Source organism: Lynx rufus, unplaced genomic scaffold, assembly GCF_022079265.1.
Source record: "Lynx rufus isolate CCGP_SWC_20201006 ecotype Redwood Valley unplaced genomic scaffold, mLynRuf1.p SCAF_52, whole genome shotgun sequence".
Classification (NCBI taxonomy): Eukaryota; Metazoa; Chordata; class Mammalia; order Carnivora; family Felidae; genus Lynx; species Lynx rufus.
The window spans coordinates 240414-265832 of record NW_025814870.1 but is presented as its reverse complement, the minus strand read 5'-3'; the positions used below and the strand labels follow the sequence as shown (position 1 = coordinate 265832).

General features: G+C 49.3%; 1 protein-coding gene across 3 annotated transcripts in view; it reads left to right on the top strand.

The window, feature by feature from the left end:
* Positions 1–25419, top strand: part of GAB3 (GRB2 associated binding protein 3) — a 79079-nt gene that overhangs the window by 19959 nt on the left and 33701 nt on the right. The window contains exons 1-4 of one of the 3 annotated variants that reach the window (XM_047100698.1): positions 5919–6286; positions 17419–17722; positions 20121–20337; positions 20984–21462. In XM_047100698.1, coding sequence (XP_046956654.1) covers positions 6248–6286; positions 17419–17722; positions 20121–20337; positions 20984–21462 — 1039 coding nt within the window. In that variant the 5' untranslated portion in view covers positions 5919–6247. Of the gene's footprint in view, positions 1–5918; positions 6287–16258; positions 16503–17418; positions 17723–20120; positions 20338–20983; positions 21463–25419 lie in introns of those variants that run through there. The other 2 variants (XM_047100696.1, XM_047100697.1) reach the window with 2 other exon arrangements.

The following is a 25419-nucleotide window of genomic DNA, read 5'->3' as shown; positions in this document are numbered from 1 at the left end:
AGGTAGTAAGTGGTTGAAATCGGGGAGTTGGAGGAGATCATTCAAAGAGAGCGTGATGAGTTAGAAGGAAAGGGGCTTGGGGTGGGACTTTGGGGGGATAGGAGGGGAGGTGCCGTGAAGCCAGGGGAGCTGAGAGCTGGGCTGTTGCAGGGGGAGCGCCGGACAGATGAGGAAGGGACTGGGGGCACAGGACAAGGCAGATGGAGACGGACAGCTGCTTCATCACCGAAACCAGCCGCAGTGGAGAACGCCAAACTGGGGCTTCCTGCTCTTTCTGGTGACGCCGACTCGGAACATTCCTAAGGTGCTTGAGGAAGAAGTGGACAGCAGAAGCGTGGTGGTAAAGGACAAGAGGATGAGGTCGAGTTGAAAGCAAAGGGAAAATTCTCCCAATTCTGATATTTGGCTCTTTTCAAATTGGAAGCTGGCAGTTTGCACCACCACCATGTGTAAGACGCACCTGCCTCTAGGTCGTAACAGTCAGCACTCCGACATGTTCTTTTCTGAGAGACCAGTGTAATGAATCCGTTCCCCATCTCAGAACAAGTGTGTGTGTCTTTTTTTTAAGTTTACCTGTCTGTTTACTTTTAAGTAATCTCTACCATCGATGTGGGGCTCGAATTCACATTGCCCGAGATCAAGAGTCGCACACTTTTCCTACCGAGTTGTCTTTTTGTGATTGCAGCAGTCGCTGATACTTAATGCCTCAAGCGATGACTTCACTAAGGAATATAAAGCATAATACATATTCTATTTCTCTCTCACTTTTTTTTGAGACTTGATAAATACATGTTGCCAATGACTATTTGACCCTGTGGGCCTCAGCTTCTGACAGCCATCATCTACAAGTCCTGTTGGGGGATTGCTCTGGCCTTAAGGGACAGCTCTCGGCCTGTGCTGGGACCGAGCTCGAACTGTCCAGGAGTTGGCATAGCGCACTCCTCCTACCAGGTGCAGTGAGCTGGGCTGGAGCCCGGGCAGTGAAGACAGAGTAGATGAGGTCAGAGAGGTGATGGGAGGGGTGGGGGACTCAAGCAGGGCCTTTGGCTTGTCCCCTGAGTGTGGGAGGAAGACACTGGAGGACAATGAGCACAGAAACAACACGATTTCGCACGCGTTGTGACAGGATCGACCTGGCGGCTGTATTGAGGATAGACTGTAGGGACAAGGGCAGAAAGCAGGGAGAAGAGGTGAGAGGTGACTGCAGTGATCCAGGTGACAGGGAGGGGCTCTGCAAGGGGGTGGTGCATGCTGATATATTGGTTCTTGGTGACAAAAAGAGAGGAGTCCAGAATTGCAGGGCGTTTTGGCCTGAGATTTGGAAGCCGGTGGAAGAAGCGGGTCCAGGGAGACCCGAACTGCCCTGAGGGCTGGCTACATTATAGGAAGATGTGAACAGCCTCTGCTCAGTTGTTTGAAAATTTGCTTCTGTTTTGTAATTATGAACTTTACCGTTCATTTCACTCCGACTCGTAAATGGACTAATGAAATGGGAACTCGAAGAATCACAACAAAGCAGAGCACTGAGATTCCCAAAGTACGGGGTGGAGGGGGGTTGGGGTGGGACTTGCATAATTATACCACAATTTATTCAACCTTTTGATGGCTATTTAGTTTCTTTCTGATTTGGGGCCATTATAAATAATGACACTAACATCCACAAATACACATGTGCACGTTTGAAAGGTAGCACATTTGTAATTAGCAATGTCTGGATGTATGATTTCGGGCCATCTGTTTCCTCTGTGAATATGTTTTGTTTATTGTAGCTCACCCCATATTCCTTTTTAAGAAATGTTTATTTATTTTGAGAGAGAGAGAGAGAGACAGCAGAGTAGGGGCAGAGAGAGAGGGAAAGAGAGAGAATCCCAAGCAGGCTCTGTGCTGTCAGCGAGGAACCCGATAACGGGGCTTGATCTCAGGAACCGTGATATCATGACCCGAGCCGAAGCCTTGTCTTACCTTGACTTTTGTTCAAGGGGCCTTTTCACCACATAGACATTTTTGATTTTTTGTAAGTAAATCTGTCACTCTGTACCTACGTCGTTTCTGTGACCCGTTCGGCATGTCATAATTATAGTCCTGTAATAATTAAACATAAAAGATTAACAGAAAGTATAGAAAAATATTTGTCTCTAATCGTGGCTTGGAGAAGGCCCCCAGCTTGTGTCGGGCTGGATGTGCCCAGAGACCCTGTGTCCCCCGGGTCCGGAGCATGTCGGGAGGCCCTGGCGAGGGCGGCTCCATGTCTGCTGTCTCGGGAGCTGAGGCCTCCGTTGACTTGTCTGTCTCCCTTCCCACACTGTGAGCCCATGAGCACGGGGGCCCGGGGACACTTGCTCGGGGTCCTCTCCCCAAGCGCCCGCAGTAAGGGACCTCAAAGTCGGGTCCCTTCCCTTGCTAGCTGGTGCCGCGGGCCCGAGAATGCCCTGTCTTTGTGGCGAGCGGAGCGTCTTCGGTCTGGCCTGCGGGCCTCGTGGCTCTTCCACGGGCCATGCTCCCGGGCCATTCTTTGGGGTACTGTATCCACAGTACCGAGCAAAGCCTTGCTTTCCATGGGGAGAAATACCTCGGTCTCGCTCACAAAAAGGCAACACGCCGTCTGGGTCCCCCAACAGGCGGGCTGCTTTGTCACCCCCTCCCAGGCCTCCTTTTCAGTAGCTGTTTTGGTTCATCACCACCAGTTCCCATTTCACAAGAAGCAAGTCTGTGGCTTTCTCTCAGTGCTGACAAGAATTCAGTGGTTTGGGGTCTTGGGCCATGAGAACCGTGTAATTAGAAATTAAAACTGAAATTTGAGTGGCATTTAATCTCACCCAAATTTTCATCCCAAATGAGAATTCTAACATTGCCTTGCCAAAGTCTTAGACCCTAAAACGTTATCCTGGTCAGATAATTACCTCTAAGACATATGCTTGATTCAGAGTATTTTGATACTTGAGTTCTTGTGAACTTTAGAGAACAGGTAACTTGCATACTTTTTAAACTATTTAGGCACAGAAATAGTTCTTCAGTAACCCTGCCACCAAGTTAGGTAAGGAGATTCCAGTACAAAGAAAGAAAACTATAACTCAATCCCACTTAATATAGACATACGATACCCAAGGGGTACAGGAGTACTGATGCATAGGGGCACCTGTACCCCAGTGTTTACAGCAGCACTTTCAACAACAGCCAAATTATGGAAAGAGCCTAAGTGTCCATCAACTGATGAATGGATAAAGAAGATGTGGTTTATATATACAATGGAATACTACTTGGCAATGAGAAAGAATGAAATCATGCCATTTGCAATAACGTGGATGGAACTGGAGGGTATTATGCTAAGTGAAATAAGTCAGTCAAAGACAGATATTCTATGTTTTCACTCATATGTGGATCTTGAGAAACTTAACAGAAGTCCATGGGGAAAGGGAAGGGGAAAAATAGATACAAACAGAGAGGGAGGGAGGGAAACCGCTCTTAAATACAGAGAACAAACAGGGTTGATGGGGGCGTGGGGTGGGGCAGGGAGAGGGAAAATGGGTGATGGGCATCGAGGAAGGCACTTGTTGAGGAGAGCTCTGGGTGTCGTATGTAAACCAATTTGACAATAAATTATATGAAAAACAATATAGATATATGAAACTAATTCCAGCTGTATTGTATTTAAATGGAAGAAAATGGCATAATTTCTGGAAGAGAAGGCTATAGAATTTCAATCATGTGAAAATAAAACTTCATTTATTCATTCAGTCCTTCAACAAATATTTAGCGAGCATTTCCTAAATGTTGCCAAGGACTATTTTACACAGTAGGTACTTCAAAAACAATGTAAACTGGGGCGCTTGGGTGGCTCAATCACTTAAGCATCCAACGTTGGCTCAGTTCATGATCTCAAGGTTGATGAGTTCAAGCCCCGCATTGGGCTCTGTTGACAGCTCAGAGCCTGGAGCCTGATTTGGATTCTGTGTCTCCCTCTCTCTCTGCCCTTCCCTGACTCGTGCTCTGTGTGTCTCTGTCTCCCTTAAAAATAAAGAAATAAACATCAAAAAAATAAAACTTAAAAAATATAAAAAAGGAAGGAGCATCTGGGTAGGTCAGTCGGTTTAGTGTCCCACTTTGCCTCGGGTCATGATCTCACGGTCCATGACTTTGAGCCCTGCCTCAAGCTGTGTGCTGACAGCTCAGAGCCTGGAGCCCGCTTTGGATTCTGTGTCTCCCTCTCCCTCTGCCCCTCCTCTGCTCACAGTCTAGCTCTCTCTGTCTCAAAAAAACCAAATATTGAAAAAAATTAAAGAAGAAAAATGAAGAGCCGCTTACACAAGGAGGTCTACAAAGGTACGTGACACATAAGAAATAATGTCCAACCTCATTAGACAAATGTCAACAACCAGATACTCTTTTGCTTTGGTCTCTGCGACTGCCAGAGCTTTAGAGAAAGCTGGCAGAAAGAAAACATATTTCTGAGTACATGTTTGCATAATTCCGTGCTGTGAAACTCATCAAAACAAATGAAAAGAACCCAAACTGGAAAAGGAAACTCCAACCAGCTCCTTCTGGAAGGACCCTAGGTCGATTACACGTGTCCCCACCCCCTCTGGAGGGCACAGTTTTGACAAAATAGAAAAATGATTTCTGAAGGATTCCAGTGAAAAATCCTTAACTTGGTCCATTCTGGACTCTTGGAAGTCACAAGTGCAGCGGGACAGTGACATGCGAGGAGAGGGAGGTGTCCCAGGGGCCTGCTTACATCGAGGGCCCACCTGAGCTCAGTGCACGCTACGTGGAATTGGAAGTGAGACCGGTTGTTGTCTGGACCGGTCCCCATCATTCACTCGACACACATTTCTGAACCCTGGCTTGTACATGTGTTCCTGGGTGAAAGGAAGGACATTTGGGTCAGCAACGGGGAGGCCCAGGGGGGTTGCCGTAACTGTAAGCAACAACGGGTTCTTCCACGTAGCAGATGTATGTGCCTTGAGCCACACAACTCACGAAACCAAGTTGGCACTGAGAAGGTTCTTTTTCTCTGCAGGCACTTGGGGCTAAGCGTCCAGGCAGGCGCCCTCTGGCATCTTGGCTTGTCCCCGGCTGAGACAAGAGCTTCGGTGAACACTGGTGGCCTGTGGTCTCCTGGGTGGAGTAGATTCACGGCCTGTGCTGGCCAGAGCCCAGGAGGTGGTTTTGGCAGCTTCCTGTAGCCAGCAGGTGCTTAGAGCTGAGGAGCTAGCCTGCAGCATCTATGTGGGGCTGCAGCTCACTGCTTGCTGCCCCCACCCCTGCCGGCCTGGGCCCCGACAGCCCCCTCCTCCCGTTCGCTCTCGTCTCTCCTCCCCCCCCACTCGCCCTGTCCACCTCTGTGTTTTCCATACTGTTATAGTTTCCTTTTCAAACATGAATCTTTAATCCAGGCAGAATTTTTTTTTTTTAACTATGTGTGCAATGAAACACAGATTCACTGATTTGCTGAGCTGCCTCTAGGCTGCAGGCACTGTTGTGGCATTTTAAGAAGATTTTTCTCTGCACTGAACCTCAGATATCTTATATCTAATAACACAAGACACCAGGTTTCCCAAATTCCTCTATTTTAGGAAACGGGAGGATGGCTTGCTAGACTGAGCTCATTTAAAAAATGTTATTTAATGCTTGTTCATTTTTGAGAGAGACAGAGCATGAGTGGGGGAGGGGCAGAAAGAGAGAGACACAGAATCTGAAGCAGGCTCTCGGCTCCACGCTGTCAGAAAAATTTTTTTAATGTTTTTATTCATTTTTTTAGAGACAGGGTGTGAGTGGGGGGAGGAGCAGAGAGAGAGAGAGGGAGACGCAGAATCCGAAGCAGGCTCTGGGCTCCGCGCTATCGGCACAGAGCCCGACTCAGGGCTCGAACTCACAAACCACGAGATCATGACCTGGGCCGAAGTCGGACACTTACCCGATTGAGCCACCCAGGCGCCCCTAGACTGAGCTCATTTTTATAAAACTGTGCTGAATTTTCTCATGTCCTGGACTTTGTAATCCAAATACGTACTCTCCCACAATCCGAATCCGAATCCTCCTCATTCCTTTCATTTTTTTGGAGCACTTCAGAATCCGGGTGCGCCATCCTTCCACATCCTTCTGCCAGTTAATCTGCTCTACGTGGAGCTCGTCTGAAGCGAGCACTCCCCTTGCCTCATTCCTTTCTCTGCGGCTTGCTCTTGGGGCTTCTAAGCTCGGTGACCTACATGTGACCCACATAGCTGCGGTCAGTTCACAGCAGCCTCTGATGTCACGGCAGCACACGCTGAAGACCCAGGCTCCCAAGGTAGGTGATCTGAGTAGCTCACGCACCTCAGTGTCCCCAGAGGGATGGAGGGTGTGTACCCCACGGGGTCCATGTGGACGTTAAGTGATTCACTCCAATCCATGCAAACCGCTGACATTGGTGCAAACTGTTATTACTATTTTGAGAAAAATCTGCTTTGAGGTCTTTCTGTTGCTCTGTTAGGAATATCTTCTCATCGTTAGCGGACTCCTTTGGAGACAGTCCCAGGAGCCCTCGTGCCTCGGCACTCAGCTTGAGCAGTGGGAGGGTCCCTAGGGGACAGACACCCATGACTGTGAGAGTAATATTTTGTCATTTTTTATTGGAGTAAAATATACATATATAATATGGGTTATTTTAACCATGGGTAAAGTTCAGTGGCATTAAACACATTCATGATGTTGTGTAACCATTACCATTAATCTTTACCCAACACTTGGGGATAATGGTGATTTTTAAAAGCTTATTCTCTGGGCATCTTGTGACTCGGTCAGTTGAGTGTCTGACTCTTGGTTTGGGCTCGGGTCACGATCCCCAGGTCGTGGGATCAAGCCCCGCTTCAGGCTCCGCACTGAGCATCAAGCCTGCTTGGGATTCTCTCTGTCTCCCTTTGCCCCTCCCCCGCTCTTGCATGTACATTCTCTCTCTCTCTCTCTCTCTCTCTCTCTCTCTCTCAAAAAAATAAATACAATAAAATAAAGGAAAATAAAATCTTATTCTTATGTGTTCATGCTGTTGCAGGGACCCCGCTTAAAATATTTCCTCATCAGCCAGGTCAGTTGTCAAGTTGTCCATTCCACCGCAGACTCTTACTCTATCACAGAACTTACTAGAGTTTCAAACAGCTGTTTCTTCCTGAGTTGGTTTTCAGCCATTGTTCCAAGCCGTCACGTTGATCCTGAGCCTGATACCTAACGTATCGGTGACCTTCCTGGGTTCACGACACCTGCAGATTTGATTAGCTGGTCTTAATGACCTCTGAGAATCTGCCATGTAAGAAATAATGAGAAACTAGCCAGGACACTCAGTGGCACTTAGGTTGCCAATTCATGAGGAAGGTCAAGTGCATGTCATGTAATGTGGCACACTTATCTCCGCCGCACATCCCTCCTCAAGATTCCTCCTTCCAAGGCCCGCCACGCTACAGAGACACAGGACTTTTCTGCGTCTGTTGACAACCATGGAAGCTGATCCTGTGGGCCAGGCCATCTCCAGGACAATCACGGGAAGTTGTTCCATGCCTGGGACAAGTCTTAGCTGTATCTGGCAGCGAACAGAAGGTCACAGGCCATCAGGCGGAAGGGTCACCAGCAATCCCAGGGCTACTGGCACTGAGCCAGGACAAAGAGGAGCAGGGTAACGGGCTCCTGGAAATTCCCGACCCGCTGCCCTTGGGTCCCATGGCTTTTGCGGTCCCCTTTGGCAAGGAAGTAGAAGGCGGAGAGAAAGTGGAACATTATTCGGAATTCTGTTTGTTTGATGATTTTCACCTTTTGCAACCCGTAAACACGCCCCAAACTTCCTGAGTATTTTCATGGCGAAGCCATTGGGAAGAGAATGGGGGAACTTCAGGTCGTTACCAACTGCTCCCCTTCATCTCGTGTTCTGGGACCGCATCCAAGATCCCTGGGGGCCGTACAAATGGCGGCGGTGATTGACTCGTTAGCGTCTCTAAACACTAGCTAGCATTTACGAAGCCCACATCAACGGCAACACAACAACAAGAAAAAGCCAGCGGGGGGAACCTGCTCGTAGAGGAACAGTGTTGAGGAAGGATGTAAGAGGAAATGAAAAGTCAGTCCGTAAATCAGACAAGGGCCAGTCTTATTTGTCTTTGCTTTTTTTTCCTCCCCGTCTGATGATCTCTAGAGAAGAGTGCATGTAAAGGGACAGAAATATTCCGCTTTGGAAGACAGCTAAATCAGGGGAAATGCTTCTGATAGTTGTGTGGGATAAAACAGTCTTTGCTGAGAGGGCTCGGACACGTGACTTGCAGGGCACTGCTGTGTCACTGTTTCCCTCCAGATGCCTCCCAGGAAGCTGCAGGAGTGGCCGGATCAGCCAGCTGGAAAACCTGGCCAGTGACGTGTTCAGATACCTTCCCGGGTCACCGACCAACTCCCCCTGTTTTTGCTTTTCTGGAATTTCAACTAATTTTTGTTCAACTTCTTAAGTTATAGAGTGTTGTTTAAAACATTTTTTTAATGTTTGTTTATTTTTGAGAGGCAGAGGGAGACAGTGCCGGCAGGGGATGGGCAGGGAGAGAGGGGGACACAGAATCCAAAGCAGGCTCCAGGCTCCACACTGCCAGCACAGAGCCAGACACGGGACTCGAACTCACGAACTGAGAGATCATGACCTGAGACAAAGTCGGACGCTTCACCGACTGAGCCACGCAGGCTTCCCAAGTTACAGAGTGTTCTTGAACACTGAAGGGGGAGTGATGAAACTTGCATTAATGAACAAGACACTTCCTGTTCTGGAAAAATTCACTGCTTTGAGCACTTCACAGGATTATGAGTAAAAGTTGACAAACTGGTAAGAGAAAGGAATGCCGTTGGTGGCAGCTCCTGTGCCGCTGTCCCACGCAGAGCACTCCGAGCAGTCGGTAGGTACCACATTGCACAGTGACGGTGTCTGCGCATTCGTAAACCAGAGCCTGCCATTCAGCGTGGAGGCCTCCCTCCGTTGTGGTCACGTGCCCTTGGTGGGCCGGGACTAGCAATTCCGCGTCTTCCACCGGCTGGTGCCACCGCTCCAGCTTCACCGACTGTCGCTCCTACCCTCTCGGCGGTTGCAAATTCATCCACGCAGCACATCCCATCAGCGCACCAGGCCCACGAGACCACCGTGAGCATTGTAGAAGCAGAGCCTGCGTCTTAGTTCTCTCTGTCCCCAGCACGCTTCCCGTTCGGTGACTGTAAGTGTGGACACACGTGGAGTGAAGGCAAGCATGTTTTGTGCACACCCCCTCTGCCAGCTTTCTGTACTCTCTTGACTTCTTTTGGGTTGAGGATGTTTTTCTAAGCTTATTTAGAAACATCATTAGATCCCCAGGAGGCTGGAGGCCTTCTGTTGTTCCCCTAGTGTCTCTATCGTACACAACCAGTAAATTGACATCGGGAACATCCGAGAGCTGCTGCAGGCTTCCCCTGTCGCACATGCACAGGCGCGCCTGTGTGCGCATCAGTGCACTTTCATCAGCCGTAGTTTCGCGTGACCGCCACCGCTGTCAGTATGTAGATCTGTTCCAACACAGGGGTCCTTCCCATTCCCCCTTCACGGCCACAGCGCTAGTCTGTCCGTTGCGCCACAAGCCCACATCAACAATGCTCTGCAGGTACTTCAGGGACCAGCAATACCGAAGGGTCGAAACCTAGCTCCCAGTGCAGCCACATGGAGGTCCTGTTCCTTCAGCCTGACTTGGGAAGCCTGGCTGCGAAGGCAGGTTGTGGACCCATCCTGTGTGTATGTGGAGGAAATGATTTCATAGCTTTGGGATTTCACCACTGCAGAGGGGGCAGGGGGCCAATTCCGCCGAAACAAAGGGACAGTAATCACTCTGGCCAGAAAAGCAGTTTAAACCAGAGGTGTCTCTTTACAGCCTTGGAGACTTTCAGGATGTTTCTCCGTTCATTTCAGTGTTTTTTGACAATGGACATAATCCAGACAGGCCACTTCAATTTTATGGGAGTGAATTCTGGAGCACAAGAAGTGAAATTGCTATAACCTGGCCAGGTTTATCTCACTTTGCAAGTAAAACCGAGCGCACAAATCAAATGTTCAGACTTCTAAGGTGTCTCCTTCGTAAACTCCAACCTTGATAATCTGTCTCAATAGCTGATAAAAGCTCATGTTAGGTTTGCTTAACTGATCACTTTCACACCCCAATTTAATCCCGAACAGGCCGCTGCAGTGTCTGGATAGAGCATTTACTGTGTTTGATTTAAAAGTCTGGTACCAAGCCTTGTGTGACTGCCTCGCGTCCAGCTTAGAGATCACATCTGCCTGGTTCACCATCACATCCCAGTCTCTTGCCGCATAAATGTGTCATGAGTGAATCTTGGTGATTAGGTTTGTTATGAACCCACAAAAATAGTCATTTTTCTCAAGACTAGTATTTTTAAGTTGATTATTTATTTTGAGGGAGAGAGAAAGAGAACATGCAAGTGGAGGAGAGACAGGGAGAGAGATAATCCCAAGCAGGCTCCCGCTGTGAGTGCAGGGCCCCACGTGGGGCTCAATCCTACGAACCATGAGATCATGACCTGAGTGGAAATCAAGAGTTGGACGCTTAACTGACTGAGGCCCCTCTAGGCGCCCCTCTCAAGAGTAATATTGTATATATTTTTAAACTTTATTTATCTTAAAAAAAATTTGTTTAACGTTTATTTATAATTTTTGGGACAGAGAGACAGAGCGTGAGCCGGGAAGGGGCAGAGAGAGAGGGAGACACAGAATTAGAAGCAGGCTCCAGGCTCTGAGCTGTCAGCACAGAGCCCGATGCGGGGCTTGAACCCACGAACCGCGAGATCGTGACCTGAGCTGAAATTGGATGCTTAACCAACTGAGCCACCCAGGTGCCCTGCCAACCACATTCTTCCTGAGCTTCTGCGAATAATTAGGCCATGTTTGTTAGTCTTGATCATTCGAAGGCTTCTTGTTAAGCTTTCTTTGGGCAAGTCTAGAGCGCCTCCACTCCAGGGCTGGTTTGGCCTCTTCCAATTCTAAGCTGTGGCCTTTCCAGAGTCTCTCCTGAGTGTTTCAGGTTTTTCCACTCTAACTGGTCGGAAGTCAGACATGTCCCGGCCCTGGTAGGTGTTCAGTTCGTGGGTCCCTGGTCGTTGTTTTTGGATTTGTGTTTCGGTTCACCTCATGGAGTTTCACTGTACACGTGCTGTCATTAGTACGGGTCTTGTGGAGCGGTTCCCCTGTAGGCTTCTGGAACTCTTTCCTTACCTAGCTTCATCCTCTCTGGCCCTGTTCCCTGCAAATTTCAGCCACCTCAACCATCCAGAATTTTTATCTCTGTCTTCTCAACTCTGCAAGACTGCTGTGCTCTGTTTAGGACCCCCTCCCCTCACTGTCATGGTCTAGAAATGGGCCTGGAAGCCGAAAGCCAGGATGGTCCATGGGCTTAGCTCTTTCGTTTCTCTTCTCATACGGGTCACAGCCCTGCACTGACTGTCGTCCAGTGTCTAAAAGCACTCGTTGCATCTACTTGGTCTAGTTGGTTTTATGGGTAGGGGGTAAGTTCAGTGCCAGTTCTACACTGGTGTGGCTGGAAGTGGAGTGATTCGAATGTGTACCGACGGTTGAGGAACATATCCGTTTGCTGGAGCTGCTGTGACAAAGTGCCAGAGATTGGGTGGCTTAAACAACAGAAATGTATTGTCTTACGATTTAAGAAGCTAGAAGTCTGGGATCAAGATGTCGGCAGGGCCGGGAGGAGGGATCCATCCCAGGCCTCTCTCCTGGCTGATTAGCTGGCTGATAGCCATCTTCCCTCTCTGCCTCGCTGTGACATGTTCCTTCTATGCGTGTGTGCACATTTTCCCCTTAGCTCCCACACTAATAGCGTCATTTTAACTTGCTAAAGATTCTGTCTCCAAATCCAGTCACACTCTGAGGTCCAGGGGGTTGGGACTGATTCAGCATATGAATGGGGGGGTGGGGGGACCTGACTCAACCCATCCCAGGGAAGTTGAGATTCCACCCCAGGCTCGCGGGCACTTGGGCTTTTCTTTGACCCGGCGGGTCACTGTCTACCAAGAACCAAACTACGAGGTGTTTGTAGATTATGAAGTCAGCAAGTTGGGTTGGTTTAAGAGGAGAACACCACATAGCTTTTAGTCTTAGAAAGATGAGATTCAATTATCCCTTTAACACTTCCCTACAGATGAGCAGGCTTGTGATCCAGACACACCCTTCTGGAGGAGCTCAGTTTTAACCTTTCTCAGATTCGAGGAATGAGCACAAACACTTTTCCACAAGGTTACAGGATGTTGCAGGTTTTTCTTGTTGGAGATGATACTCATGGGGTGGTAATGAGTCAGCTTGGTGGCTGTGGCGGGAAAGGCTCATGGGAAACAGATTTTTGATTATCAGAGCTAGAAGAGCCCTCAGAACCATTGGTGCATGGGTTGCGGGGGGTGGGGGGGTGGGGTATGCACTCCACAGGGGAGAAAGTTTCCCCAGGGCAAGCAGTGCCTTGTGCCCTGGTAACACACAGCCCCATCATCATTTTATAAGTTACTTTCAAATTGATAATGTTTCTCTGTCCATTTGTCGTGGCTTCGCCGCAATCACAGCACACGGGAGGCAGGCCAGGGCATACTGGCTCCGTTTACACATGCCGAGGTTCGCAGCGGTCAAGTGCTCAAGGCCGCCCAGAAAGTGAGAAGCAGCATCAGAATTCAAAAGGAACCCCTTTTTTTTGTACTCCATTTCTCTGTGAAGATGAGCATGTCCTGCACCGAGAGGATCTGGAAAGCAAAATCACTGTGCACACAATTAGCCACAATTATGAATAACTTATAAAATGATGATGGCGCTGCTTCTGGGACGTGTGCAGTGAAGGAGGTCCAAGGGGAGGGGGCGGACTTCAGGGCAGCCGTGGAAGCTAGCGGTCCTGCACTTGTAAAAGGTAAAGAGCTCCTACGTGAGAAGAGACAGCAGCTCTCAAGCCCTCACGTCCTCTGTGAGTTCACCAGTCCTCCAGCATCCTTCCACCTGTTGTGCACAGTGCCTGGCACACAGTAGGTACTTAATAACTGTTTATTGAGTGGGGGTGGCTGGGGGACTCAGCCGGTTAGGCATCTGACTCTTGGGTTCAGCTCAGCTCATGATCTCCCGGTTCTAGAGTCCCAGCCCCAAGTTGGGCTCTGTGCTGACAGTGCGGTGCCTGCTTGGGATTCTGTCTCCTCTCTCTCTGCCCCTGCCCCGTGCACTCTCTCTCGTAAAAGAAAGCACAAACCTAGCAACCCACATAAAACACATATGTGGCTTGTGAATTATTATTATTATTAGCTGAGCCCTCGGTAGAAGCCCTCTTGTAACCAAAAGGATTTTAAACCGATTCACTCAGATGAACGTCCCCTAGGCACTATGATATAAAGTTTTCATCTCCTGGGTAGTCTGCCCCCCTTTTTCTTATTGTTTATGTGTGGAGGAACGTGGGCCTTTGAGATGCCGGATCTCCCCCCGGGTCGGCCTGTGGTCGATCACACCCTCATGCCATTTCGCTTCCTGAGCCAGCAAGTGTTGGTGCCTCATGCCTATAGCTGCTGATTCACAGGGGTGGCAAAATGGGGATATTCGAATTCTGTCATTTATTTTCCTTTATGGGTCAGAACGCATTTATAAACAGGTGTTTGCCTTCATCTTCCCAGTGGGACGGCTTGTCGAGGAAGGGCAGCATAGTGATCGATTCTTTCCCTTTGTTTACCTGTTTGCATGATTAATGTCTTGGAACTGTTTCATTGTATCTTTTTAAAAGAGTTTATTTATTTTGAGGAGGAGAGAGAGAGAGAAGGGGAGACGGGGAGGGGCAAAGAGAGAGAGAGAATCCCCAGCAAACTCTGCACTGTCAGCACGGAGCCCAACGAGGGGCTGGAAATCACAAACCGTGAGATCATGACCTGAGGCCAAATCAAGAGTCGGATGCTCAACTGACTGAGCCACCCAGGCGCCCGTCTTTAAGTTTATTTTTGAGAAATGTCAACATGCAACATGGGGCTTGAACTCATGATCCAGGCTGAGGCAGCCCGATGCCCCACGCTGTTTTATTGTAAAGAGCCTCACTTTTGCGCGGGCCGGCTGCTTTCAGGGCCTTTGTCATGTGCACACCTGGAAAGTGCACGACACACCTGGGGCCATGGCTCGACGTCGTCGGTACAGACAGTGCTCCCAGGGGCCTGGCTTCTGCCTTTATTAGGGTCAAGGGGGGTGCGTAGGGTTTCAGGGGCCAGCTCTTGGGGAAGTTTGACGCACAAGCGTGTGGAGAGAAAAAACAAGGGACCCAAACGGTCAGCTATCCAAATCAGCCGAGATGTGTACAGTCAAGGCGCCTGGGTGGGGTCAGGGGACCTGCTCCGGGTGCAGTGGCGGGCTCGCCACACGCCCTTGGAGATGGTGTCTCTGCGGCGGACGCCTCGGCAGCCCGAGCGGCGGCCAGACACTTGCAAGCAATTGTAGCGGAAGCCTTTCCACTAGCTGCTTCCTGGGCCCTTCTTCAGCCTTGGCTTCCCCACCACTTCCTCCTGGAAGCTTCCCTGGGCCCCGCAATCGCATGTGTCTTTTGTGCGTCCCCAGAGAATTTTGGCTTTCCGTGACCATAGGACTGACCTCCCGGACTGCAATCGTCTGTTTATCCCTCTGCCCACTTCCCCTGCCCCCCACGGCCCTGTGCCCTGGTCCCCTCTGTTTTCCCGGTGCCCACACGGTGTCAGCATATGAGCGGGCCACTGGGAGATGGCTGTTGAACAAATGAGTGACATTCAGACATGACCATGTCATTCTCCTCTTGCGCTCATGCTGTTCCCAGCCGACCCTCTGCCCGTGCAGCCACTGCCACGGCTTGAGATCCCTTCCCCACCCTGGCTCTCACCCAATTCTCTGTCTCCGTCATCGGGCAGGATGCACAGCGATTCTTGCTGTTACTTTTATCCCCCCCAAACTGCTCTTAAAGGATGAGAAATCTGTTCCCATAAAACTAAGAACAATTAAGTTGACACTTGGTTCTGCACTCCGTTTGACTTCCTCTTTTAGAATCAGTTTGGGGAAGTACAACAAAGTTCCTGTTCACATTTCCCTACCACAGTAGCCTTTGGAAAGTTCGGGCTGCCCCAGGCTCCCCGTGAAAGCTTTCCTTAGTGGGTACACATGGCATTCCCTTGTCCCCTGGACCCTTCCCTGGGCCTGCCCTGCATCCCTGTTTGCCCGATTTCCCATCCCCCCATGTTCCGAACTGCACAGTGACACTTGAGCACTTCTGTTCAGTGGCTTTACCTCATCTGATGCCATGTTTCTGCAACAGGAGTTTATTGAATCATGCATTTTCCTGTCTTTCCTGAATCATCCCCATGAGCACACAAACGTGCTGTTATGTTTCTAATCTTTGACGATGAGGGCTTAATCGCACCGCTCTGTCCCTCTTCTGAGTGGCCAAACCTCGCCTCAGAGAGGCGAAACCAAGGCCGGGCGCACCTGCCAAGTGCCTGTTCCCTCCTTGTCCCAACCCAGCGCGGAGTGCCTGCCCCATTGCCGCAGCCTCACAGGGGTTTTCGGAGGCGTAACGGTAGATCTCTTGTGATGACTGGCCTTTCCCCTGTCGGCGCTTGATTGGGTTCTCTGCTGCCTCGGGTCTCCGGTTCCCTGGGCAGTGAGGGAGCTGAGAACTCTCCCAGATGGTGGCCTGTCGTTCTACAGGGGTCTCTTGGTCTCAGCTGGTGGCTTTATAAATGTGTCAGGCCCAAGAAGCTAGAGATAGAAAGGACTTCCTGTCCCAGTGGTCACCATGCCTCCTGGCAGAAGCCCGCACTTCCTGCTGTCGCACACACCACCGCTCAGAAGAGCTAACCACAGCTATAAATCTGCCCCTTGCACTTGCCAACTGCAGCATCAAGTGTCTCCACTGGAAAACAGCCCCGCCGTCGGCCCGTCGGCCTGCTCCCCTGGTCTGTGTCTGGTTCTCCACAGCAGAACACAGGGTGCCCTAATGTACCAAAATGGACGGCTTTTTAAAAATTTGTTTAATGTTTTTATTTATTTTTGAGACAGAGCATGAGCAGGGAGGGGCAGAGAGAGGGGGAGACACAGAATCTGAAGCGGGCTCCAGGCTCGGAGCTGTCAGCACAGAGCCCAGTGCAGGGCTCGAACCCACGAACCGCCAGATCATGACCTGAGCCGAAGTCGGACGCTCAACCAGCTGAGCCACCCAGGCGCCCTGAAAATGGACGGCTTTGAGGAAGGGCCTTACTTCCTTCTCCCTGACTTCAGGAGATGGTGGGGAAGTTAACAGCGAAGACTCCTTGGAATGGCAGGGCCATGGTCAATTGCAGATACGTCTTTTCCTAGGTCTCACACCCAAGGAGGCAGCTCATTCCAGGTCAGGGGACAGTGGGGACTGAGGAGCTCCAGGGGCATGCAAAGCATCTTCCCACCTCCCGGTGCTGGTTTCTCTGGAGCATCATTCTCTTTTTTGGGTGTGGATCAGGTGAAGCGTGATCATTTTACCTCAATGCTTGGCTCTCTCCTTTCAGCTGTCATAGTGCTTGTCAGCACCCTGTGAAAGCTTAAGCCACGTGGTTCCTGCCCTGCACCTCCCCCCCGCCCGCCTGGATGACAAGCAAACACCACCTATTTTCCAATGCCCCCTAGGACATCCCGATTTTTGGGACACACTGCGGTTTAGGACGGAATGCTGGCTACACTCCTCCTCTTGACTGTTTTACTCCACATTCGTTACTCTGAACCTCAGTGTTCTCAGACATAAAATGTACACACAGAGAAAACAATTACCTTTCCCACAGGATAGTTTTGGAGCTTCAATGAGTTATGGTAAAGCAGTTGGGAGTTACAGAAAGACGGTCAGAAACTTCAGATGATGGTAACCGTCTCTCCTCAAATGTGTATGATTTTTCTTTTCTTGGTGAGCAGTTCTCTAGAAGTTAAATAATGTTAGCCAATACCGACAACGGTGGGCACTCACGATTTGTACCTGATTTTTGCGTCCAATCTTGGCTTTGGGATTCAGATAGATAGTGCTAAGAAGGCTCTCTTCTCATTCGTTACTAAGTTTTTTTTTTTGTAAGCATGAACACATGTGCATTGATGTGACACTCCTCAGCTGCATCAGTTGGGATGATTGTATAGATCTGGTCCTCTGACCCGTGGGCACGAATGCCATTGCTGCAGTCCCCAGTGACGAGCCATCCTTAAAATCATTGAATAAAGGGGCTTGTACATGGTGTACTAGCTATTTAATGCAAAGCCGGGTGGACATTGCATTTCACTGTTAGGGTGGTCGATCTGCTTCTCTGCTGTCCTTGTCATGAAACAGGTTCTCGGCAGAGCTGGAGAAGCCCATGCCGCGGGGTCCGGTAACTTCTTGTCGAATTGCCTCCCTGCAGGCCTGGCGCAAGCGCTGGTTCGTCCTCCGGCGGGGCCGCATGAGCGGCAGCCCGGACGTCTTGGAGTACTACAGGACCAAGCACTCGAGCAAGCCCATCCGTGTGATCGACCTCAGCGAGTGTGCAGTGTGCAAGCACGTGGGCCCCGGCTTCGTCCGGAAGGAATTTCAGAATAACTTCGTGTTCATTGTCAAGACCGCTTTGCGTACATTCTATCTGGTGGCTAAGACCGAAGTAGAAATGCTGGTGTGGGTGTACAGCATCAGTCAGGTCTGCAACTTCGGCCAACTGGAGGATGGTGCGGGTGAGAGCAGGGCCGGGGTTCCCGTGAGCCGGGGGCGGCCTGGGGCATGTGATGCACCCTGGAGCACTTCTGCGGGAAAACACATCACGATGCCAAGCCCACCTCCTCAAGGGTATTCGGACGGGCTCCTTGATACCAGAATTGTTCCCACAAAGTACGGTTCTAAAAGCTGCTTCCTTTCACCTGGTTCTAGGTTTCAGGCCCCAGTGTGCACACACTGAGCATGACAAGTGACTCTGGTGGCCTTGAAGCCACTCCGTAGCTTTTGCAGTAAAAGTAGAATGTGGGTGAGGATGTCCCGTAGGGCTCTGAGTTTCCCCATGCTGTTGCGGCTGCTGATTTCCCAGAAATATTAAATACCACTGTTTTTCCAACATTCATGGAAGTCTAGCTTTTCTGTTGTCTAGTGGGTTGTTCTGCACTGGATGCTAGAACGGAACTCATAGGCAGGGAAGAATTTGTCCTGTCTCCGATTGTCTCAAGGTCAGCTCAGGGCAAGTTAGCTCTGACATTGTTCTGGGCTACGTCTGGGTTCTTTCTCCTGTTCGCTCTCTCTGTCGCTCACTCTCTCGCTCTCATACAGATGCACGCACACGTAGTGTCCTTTCTGTGTAATATACTGGCTGTACTGCATCTAGGGTTACAATCCACTCACCTTCACGGACTTTGCTGTTGAGCCCCTGGCATCATTGCACCACGCCCTGATCCTCAACCTGTGCGACCTTGAATCTGACTTCTTCTGGCACGTTAGTCTGGTAGACAAAACCTCAGTCCTAGATTCCACAGCTGACAGCATTACTGTGTGCTTATCACCTGCCGCTGAAACATGCCTCACACCGCTAGGTGGCGGTGGAGAGCCCGTCCGGCTCTCTTGGATGGCACAGAAGGGTGTGCTTCCTGAGGACAAAGTCCTGTTCTCTTCAGGAACCTGGGAAGCTTAGTAAGTGCAGCTAGCCATTCAGTTGCGTTACTGAGCCTCGAGAGCACTCAAACCAAAGAAAATGAAGTGATGGCAAGCTTACTTGCAAAGCTGCAGCGAATCCTTCCTGGCTGGCGTCCAACAGTGAGCACACAAGCAGAGCCTCCCTGACCAACTCTGCCTGGCTCGCCACTCACTCTTCGCCGCCCTCATCCCTACCTTCAGCCCAAGCCAGATCCGTATTCATGTGCCACATTACACGTCTCTTCCGTGTCTTTCCTCATCCAGGAGTTACCCGAAAACAGATAGGTAACACGTGTCCTAGTATCCAAAGACGAACAGGAACAAGTCAGGCACTGGGCAGAAGATGGAAGGTTCTGGTATGAAGTTGGAGGAAGCCAGAAACCACCCTCTATGACCTTTATCGTTCCCTGTAGCCCCCCGCCTTAGGTTTTAGAAGGTCGTAAGAGCAGAGTCCTCTCCATCTGAGAACCATGCCCGAAGGGCTTTCTTGTGGCTTCTCGCATAAAGTGTTTGGCTCCACATGCGACAACCATAGGTAGTCAACACATCGTGAGTACTCTGGCCAGGAACTCTGTTGCGTGCTTTTGTGTATTAACTCATCTTATCCCCAGACCGATTTTGTGGCATGTGTACTATTAGCGTCTCCACTTTGCAAAGAAGGAAACTTGCAGCCAGCAGGTAATTTAACCAAAGTCTCAACAGCTAGATAGTAGAGCCTGGACTTGAACTCAGGCAGTTCTGGGCCACTCTGACTCAGGAATCCAGAACGTCTGCCAACTTGGTTCAAAGGGGAAGTAAAAGCAGCCTTTTCACTGGAAGTTTCTGAATGTCGCGCTTCTTGAGAAATGCTGGCTTTACCAGCCATCACACTCTATTTCTTTCTTTTCTCTTCCTTACACTTCGTTGACGGTATTATTTATTTATGTTTTATTTGTCTGTCTCCTCTAATGGACTGTAGATTCCAGTGAGGGCAGGGTCTTTGTCTCGGCAGAGTTAGAACAGTTCTGGGCACATAGGAGGTGCAATAGTAGATATTCTCTGTGGACATAGACATGTATATCTATATGCACACATACATATATGCACGTGCGCATATGTAAGTACATGCATATTTGTTATGCATAAATGTACGTGCACGTATACGTATTTGTGGAGTGCATAAATAGTAACGCAGGTCTACGGCTGCGAGCTATAAAGAAGCTGTGAGTGGACTCTGTTACCGCAGATTTTTAGGCCAAGAATGCTTGGCTTTTTTTACTCTTAATTGATTCAACACTTCTTTCTTGGAACATTGGCCTTCTTCCCCAGACATTGTTTATAGCTCGGGGAAATGGTCTCCTCCATCAGTACAAACACCAGCTGTGATTCGCATCTTCTCTTTGGCTGTCGCAGGGGTTGTGAGTGAGTGCTGAAGCCGTTCTCAAACGTTAACCCAGGACATGATTTCTCCGGCAGATTCTGTGGACAGCTTCTCGCGCATGCCCCCATCCCTGCAGCCAGCCCCTGCCAGCTTCCTGCCCGCGGCCCACGCCGTCAGCTCCTCCTTGCCGAGTGACACCCTGAGCACCAACACCGGTGCCACTGAGGAAAGCAGGAGTGAGTCCGAGTCTCTCTCCCTTCCTGATTATCTGATTCTGTCCGACTGTGAGACCGGAAGACCACGTCACACCAGGTATGCTCGTGTGCGCGTCTCTGCACGTTTGTGGAAGGTCCACCGCCTTCTCTGGCGAGCTCTGTCGCGCGCACAGTCTCCGTGTGCCCGACTGCTCAGGACACAGCAGCGCCTTCTAGCGGGCATGTCTCCCCTCGCCTCTTCCTGCTGCAGCCAAGGTGTAGGGACACGGGAGCCACGGTGAGGGATGAGTCCTGCATTCCAGCACTGTGGCTTTCCCACAAAGTTTCCAACCTCGCATTTTCCTACGTATCCCACACTGAGATGATGGCAAAAACCAACAAACCGTTTTTTCCTGCATCCAAGGCCTGGTGAGGGTTGCAGAGGGAGAGAGGCCAGCGTGGGTTTTATCTATGGGTAGATGGCTTTTTTTTTTTTAGTTTATTTGTTTGTTTTGAGAGAGAGAGCGAGGGAGAGTGGGAGGGGCGGAGAAAGAGAGGGACACAATCCCAACCAGGCTCCACTCTATCAGCGCAGAGCCCGACGTGAGGTTCGAACCCACAACCTGGGAGATCATGACTTGAGCCGAAATCAAGAGTCAGAGGCTCAACCCACTGAGCCACTCAGGCGCCCTGCCTTTCTTTTTCTGATTTCTGCCAGGGACTTGCTTCATTTCAGTCAAATTTATATGCTTTTCTTCCCTCAGTCTACCCACCAGATGTGATAGCTGGTCAAACTCAGACCGCTCGTTGGAACAGAGTTCATTTGATGACGTTTTTGTTGACTGCCTGCAGCCCGCGCCCCCCAGTAACTTGGTCCACCCCTCACGCCATGGGAATGGATCTCAGAAGGTGCCTTCCACGAAGCCTCAGGCTGCCCTGATATGGAGTAGAGATATCAATGGGCCAGCCAAGGACCACTTCTCTTCGGCATTGCTGGAAACTTCCTTAAATCCCACCGTTCAGGTAGATAAAAACCAAGGTTCCTTGCCCTGTGTGGTAAAAGAACCAGACATTGTGTCCAACGTGCCACCGCCCCGCCCCCCTAAGCCAAGCCATCTCTCTGAACGGCACCAAGAAGAACAGGTCGTGTGGAGTGCGCATGGCGGCATCAAGAAGCCAGAGTGCACTATGGCAGCGAGAAGAATCTCTCTCTCTGGTTTAGATAGCATGAGAACCTGGAAAGGTAAGTGTTGGATGCTAAACTCACAGTGAAGCCTGCCTCCTTTTACTCCTTGTGTCCACACGAGGGCGCTGCAAGTGTCCGTTGCTCAAGCGGCTCCCGCCTGCCAGTAGGGCCAGGCCATTGGTGGACGCACACAGCCCGAATGCTGGCAGTTCTCCTTCAAGCCCGGCCGCCGGCAGACACTTCGGTCTCGGTGGCTGCCGAAGGAAGTGGGAGCCCTTGTCCATTAGCCATGTCCCTGTCCACGTGACGGGCTTCCCGCCTGAGACGAAGCTCCTGGTGTTTGTTTGGAGTCACTCAGGGTCCCACTCTATACAGAAGCTGAGATCTTTTGCCTCAATTCAGCCAGATTCCGTTCTTTGGCCCTCACACGCATAGTGAGAACCGAGAGGGTAGACCCCAGCTCTTTGACTTTCCCACAATCCTGTCAACCCCATTCATCCCCCCACCTGACCTGTTCTTTCCAAGTGTCACCGGCCGGACGCTAGTGACGTAGCTGTGTACCAAGCTGTCAGCACCAAGGTAATGCTGACCCAGCCCTATCAGCTTGGTTTATTGGCATGCCCTCCTGGAGCCCTCTTTTGCCCTTTCCTGTAAAGCTGTTTATTCTGATGGAGTTGCCTTGCTTCCCCCTCCCCCTTCATCTCTCACCACTTTTCCAACCAAATATAATCAAAATAATCATTCCCACACTGCTACCAATGAGGTCCTATCTTAAAGGAATTATGCAAATTTCAGGAATACAAACTCATTTAAAATTGTAGAAATTTCTCATTCTGACTGAGGAGCTAAGTCACTCTGGCAAAGACCTCCCCTAGTGTCCCTAGTGATGTGACCTTTACATGTTACTCCTTTTGGACAACCTCAACGACATGAGGACATGCAGAGTACACCAAGGGTCTTTCTTTACATTTTTTTAAACGTTTATTCATTTTTTTGAGAGACAGAGAGAGACAGAGTGCGAGCAGGGGAGGGCAGAGAGAGGGAGACACAGAATCCAATGCAGGCTCCAGGCTCTGAGTTGTCAGCCCACAGCCCAATGCGGGACTCAAACTCACGAACCGTGAGACCATGACCTGAGCCGAAGTCAGACCCTTAACTGACTGAGCCACCCAGGTGCCCCGGGGTACACAAAGGGTCTTAATGAGCTAATGTGTGAATGGTGGGCAGAAAGGGAAAGCTGAAAGACTACGTAAGCAGATTGTGGAAAGTGAAGTGACCAGACCAGTAGAATGATAGGATATGAAAATGAATCAAAAGTCTCAAATTGAAGGGGTGCCTGGCTGGTTCAGTCAGTGGAGCGTGTGACTCTTGATCTCGGGGTTGTGAGTTAGAGCCCCAAGTTGGGTATAGAGATTACTTAAAAATAAAATCTTTAAAAAAACTCACATTGAAGAACAAAAATATTGAAATAATTTAAAATTTCAACACATAAAACAATTAGGTTGTATTTTTTACATGAAGGCCAACAAAAAGCTAAAACTCATTCATATAGAGGTTTTGACCATGAAATAAAGACCAAAACAACAGTGATGGTTAGAAACAAAATGGATCCGATAAAGCAGAGGGAATACATCAAATCAATTGTTCTGCCTTCCCCATTGAGGCCTGCCTGGAATCCAAGGTCGTGTGTGGCAAGGTTCATTACTGTTCACGTGGATGTCTGTCCAATGACCCAGTGCCATTGATTGGAAAGGCCCTTGAATTCCCCACACTTTCCAGTGCCCCCTCTGTCACAAATGAAATGCTGCGTGTTGGGGGGTGGGGTTGCATCTCAGTTCTGCTTTCTCTCCCATTGGGCCCTGTGGTCCAGTCTGCACCAGTGTCACGCTCCCTTCGTTATTGACATTTCTGTATTGAAGTCTTCCTACCTGTTCTTAAAGAGTGCCATGCCTATTCTAGGCCAAGTTTAGAGTCAGCTGATCGCGTTCCAAGCATACATACACAAATATATTGAGGATTTGAGGAGGACTGCATCGTATCTAAAGACCAGTTTGTGAAGATTTGGCATCTATACAATGTTGAGGTTTTCAATTCATGAAGAGGAAATATCCTTCTATTTATATAGGTTTATATAAGTCTTATTTGATTTCTGTCTATAATTTGATTGATACATTTTAGGGAAGCCTTGGGTATCTCGTATTAATGTGTTCCCATGTATTTCTTATTTAGAGAGAGAGAGAGAGAGAGACAAAATCCCAAGCAGGCTCTGCACTGTCAGCATGGAACCTGATGTGGAGCTTGAATTCATGAACCTGAGCCTAAATTGAGATCATGACCTGAGCCTAAATCGAGTCAGAGGCTTAACTGACTGAGCCACCCAGGCGCCCCTAGCTTTTCTTTTTTAAAAATACTTACCTATTTATTTTGAGAGAGAGACAAAGAGCAGGTGTGTGTGCACAAGCAGGGGAGGGGCAGAGAGAGAGAGAGAGAGAGAGAGAGAGAATCCCAAGCAGGCTCTGCACTGATGGGGCTCGATCTCTCAAACCATGAGATCATGACCTGAGCCGAGATCAAGAGTCAGACCCTTAACTGACTGAGCCCCCAGGTGCCCCTGTTATCTAGCTTTCCTAAACATGACCTGAGCTGAAGTCAGTCACTTAAGCAGCTGAGCCACCCCAGCGCCCCCATTTCATCTTTTTTTTTTAAGATTTTATTTTTAAGTAATCTGTACACCCAATGTGGGGCTCAAACTTACAACCCCGAGGTCAAGCGTCACACGCTCTACCGACTGAGCCAGCCAGGGGCTCCTTCATTTCATCTTTCATAACACCTATCTTCCATTTACTTTTTCTTCTGTCGCTGCTTCGGCTAGGGAGTCCAAGACGTTGTTGAATAGGAGGGGCGGTAACAGGGATCCTTGTCTTATTCCTGGTCTCAGATGGAATGCGTCCAGCGTTTCACATTTATAATGTGGCTTGCAGATTTCTGTAGATACCATTCATACCGTTCATTAGATTAAAGACATTCTCTGATAACCTTACTTTGCTAAGTTATTTTGTTATTTTTGTTATTTTTTATTATTTATTTTTAAAGTTTATTTACTTTGTGTGTGAGAAAGAACTGGGGAGGGGCAGAGAGAGAAGGAGAGAGAGAATCCCAAGCAGGCTGTGCTCTGTCAGCGCAGAGCCCGATGCAGGGCTTGAACCCAAGAACAATGAGACCATTACCTGAGCCTAAACCAAGAGTTGAATGCTTAACCGACTGAGCCACCCAGGCACCCCAAGTGTTATATTTTGTAAATCATAAATGGATATTGAATTTGTTGAAACATTTTATGATCATACGATTTTTCTCTTTTATTCTCTTAAGATGTGAGGAAGTTTATTGGTTTTTTTAAGTTTATTCATTTATTTTGAGAGAGCAAGAGTGTGGGAGAGGCAGAGAGAGAGGGAGAGAGAGAAGCCCAAGCAGGCTCTGCACTGCCAGCACAGAGCCCAACACAGGGCTCAAAGTCAGAAACCATGAGATCATGTCCTGAGCCGAAATCAAGAGTTGGACACTTAACCAGCTGAGCCCCCAGGTGCCCCTTATTGGTTGATTTTTGAATGCCATACCTACTTCGCATTCCTTTTTTTTAATTAAAATTTTTTTTACATTTATTTATTTTTGAGAGGCAGAGTGAGACAAAGTAAGAACGGGGAGGGGCAGAGAGAGGGAGACACAGAATCCGAAGCAGGTGCCAGGCTCTGAGCTGTCAGCACAGAGCCTGATGCGGGGCTCGAACCCACAAACTGTGAGATCATGACCTGAGCTGAAGTCGGATGCTCAACTGACTGAGCCGCCCAGGGGCCCCCCACCTGCATTTCTGAAATAAACTCAACTTCATCATAAAGGGTGCCCTTTTAATAAATTACTAGATTTGTTTGCTCATATTTTGTTTTGAACATGTTTTTTTTAATCTGAGGGAGGTTGTCCTATAATTTTCTTTTTTTGTGATAAATGTGTCAGGTTTTG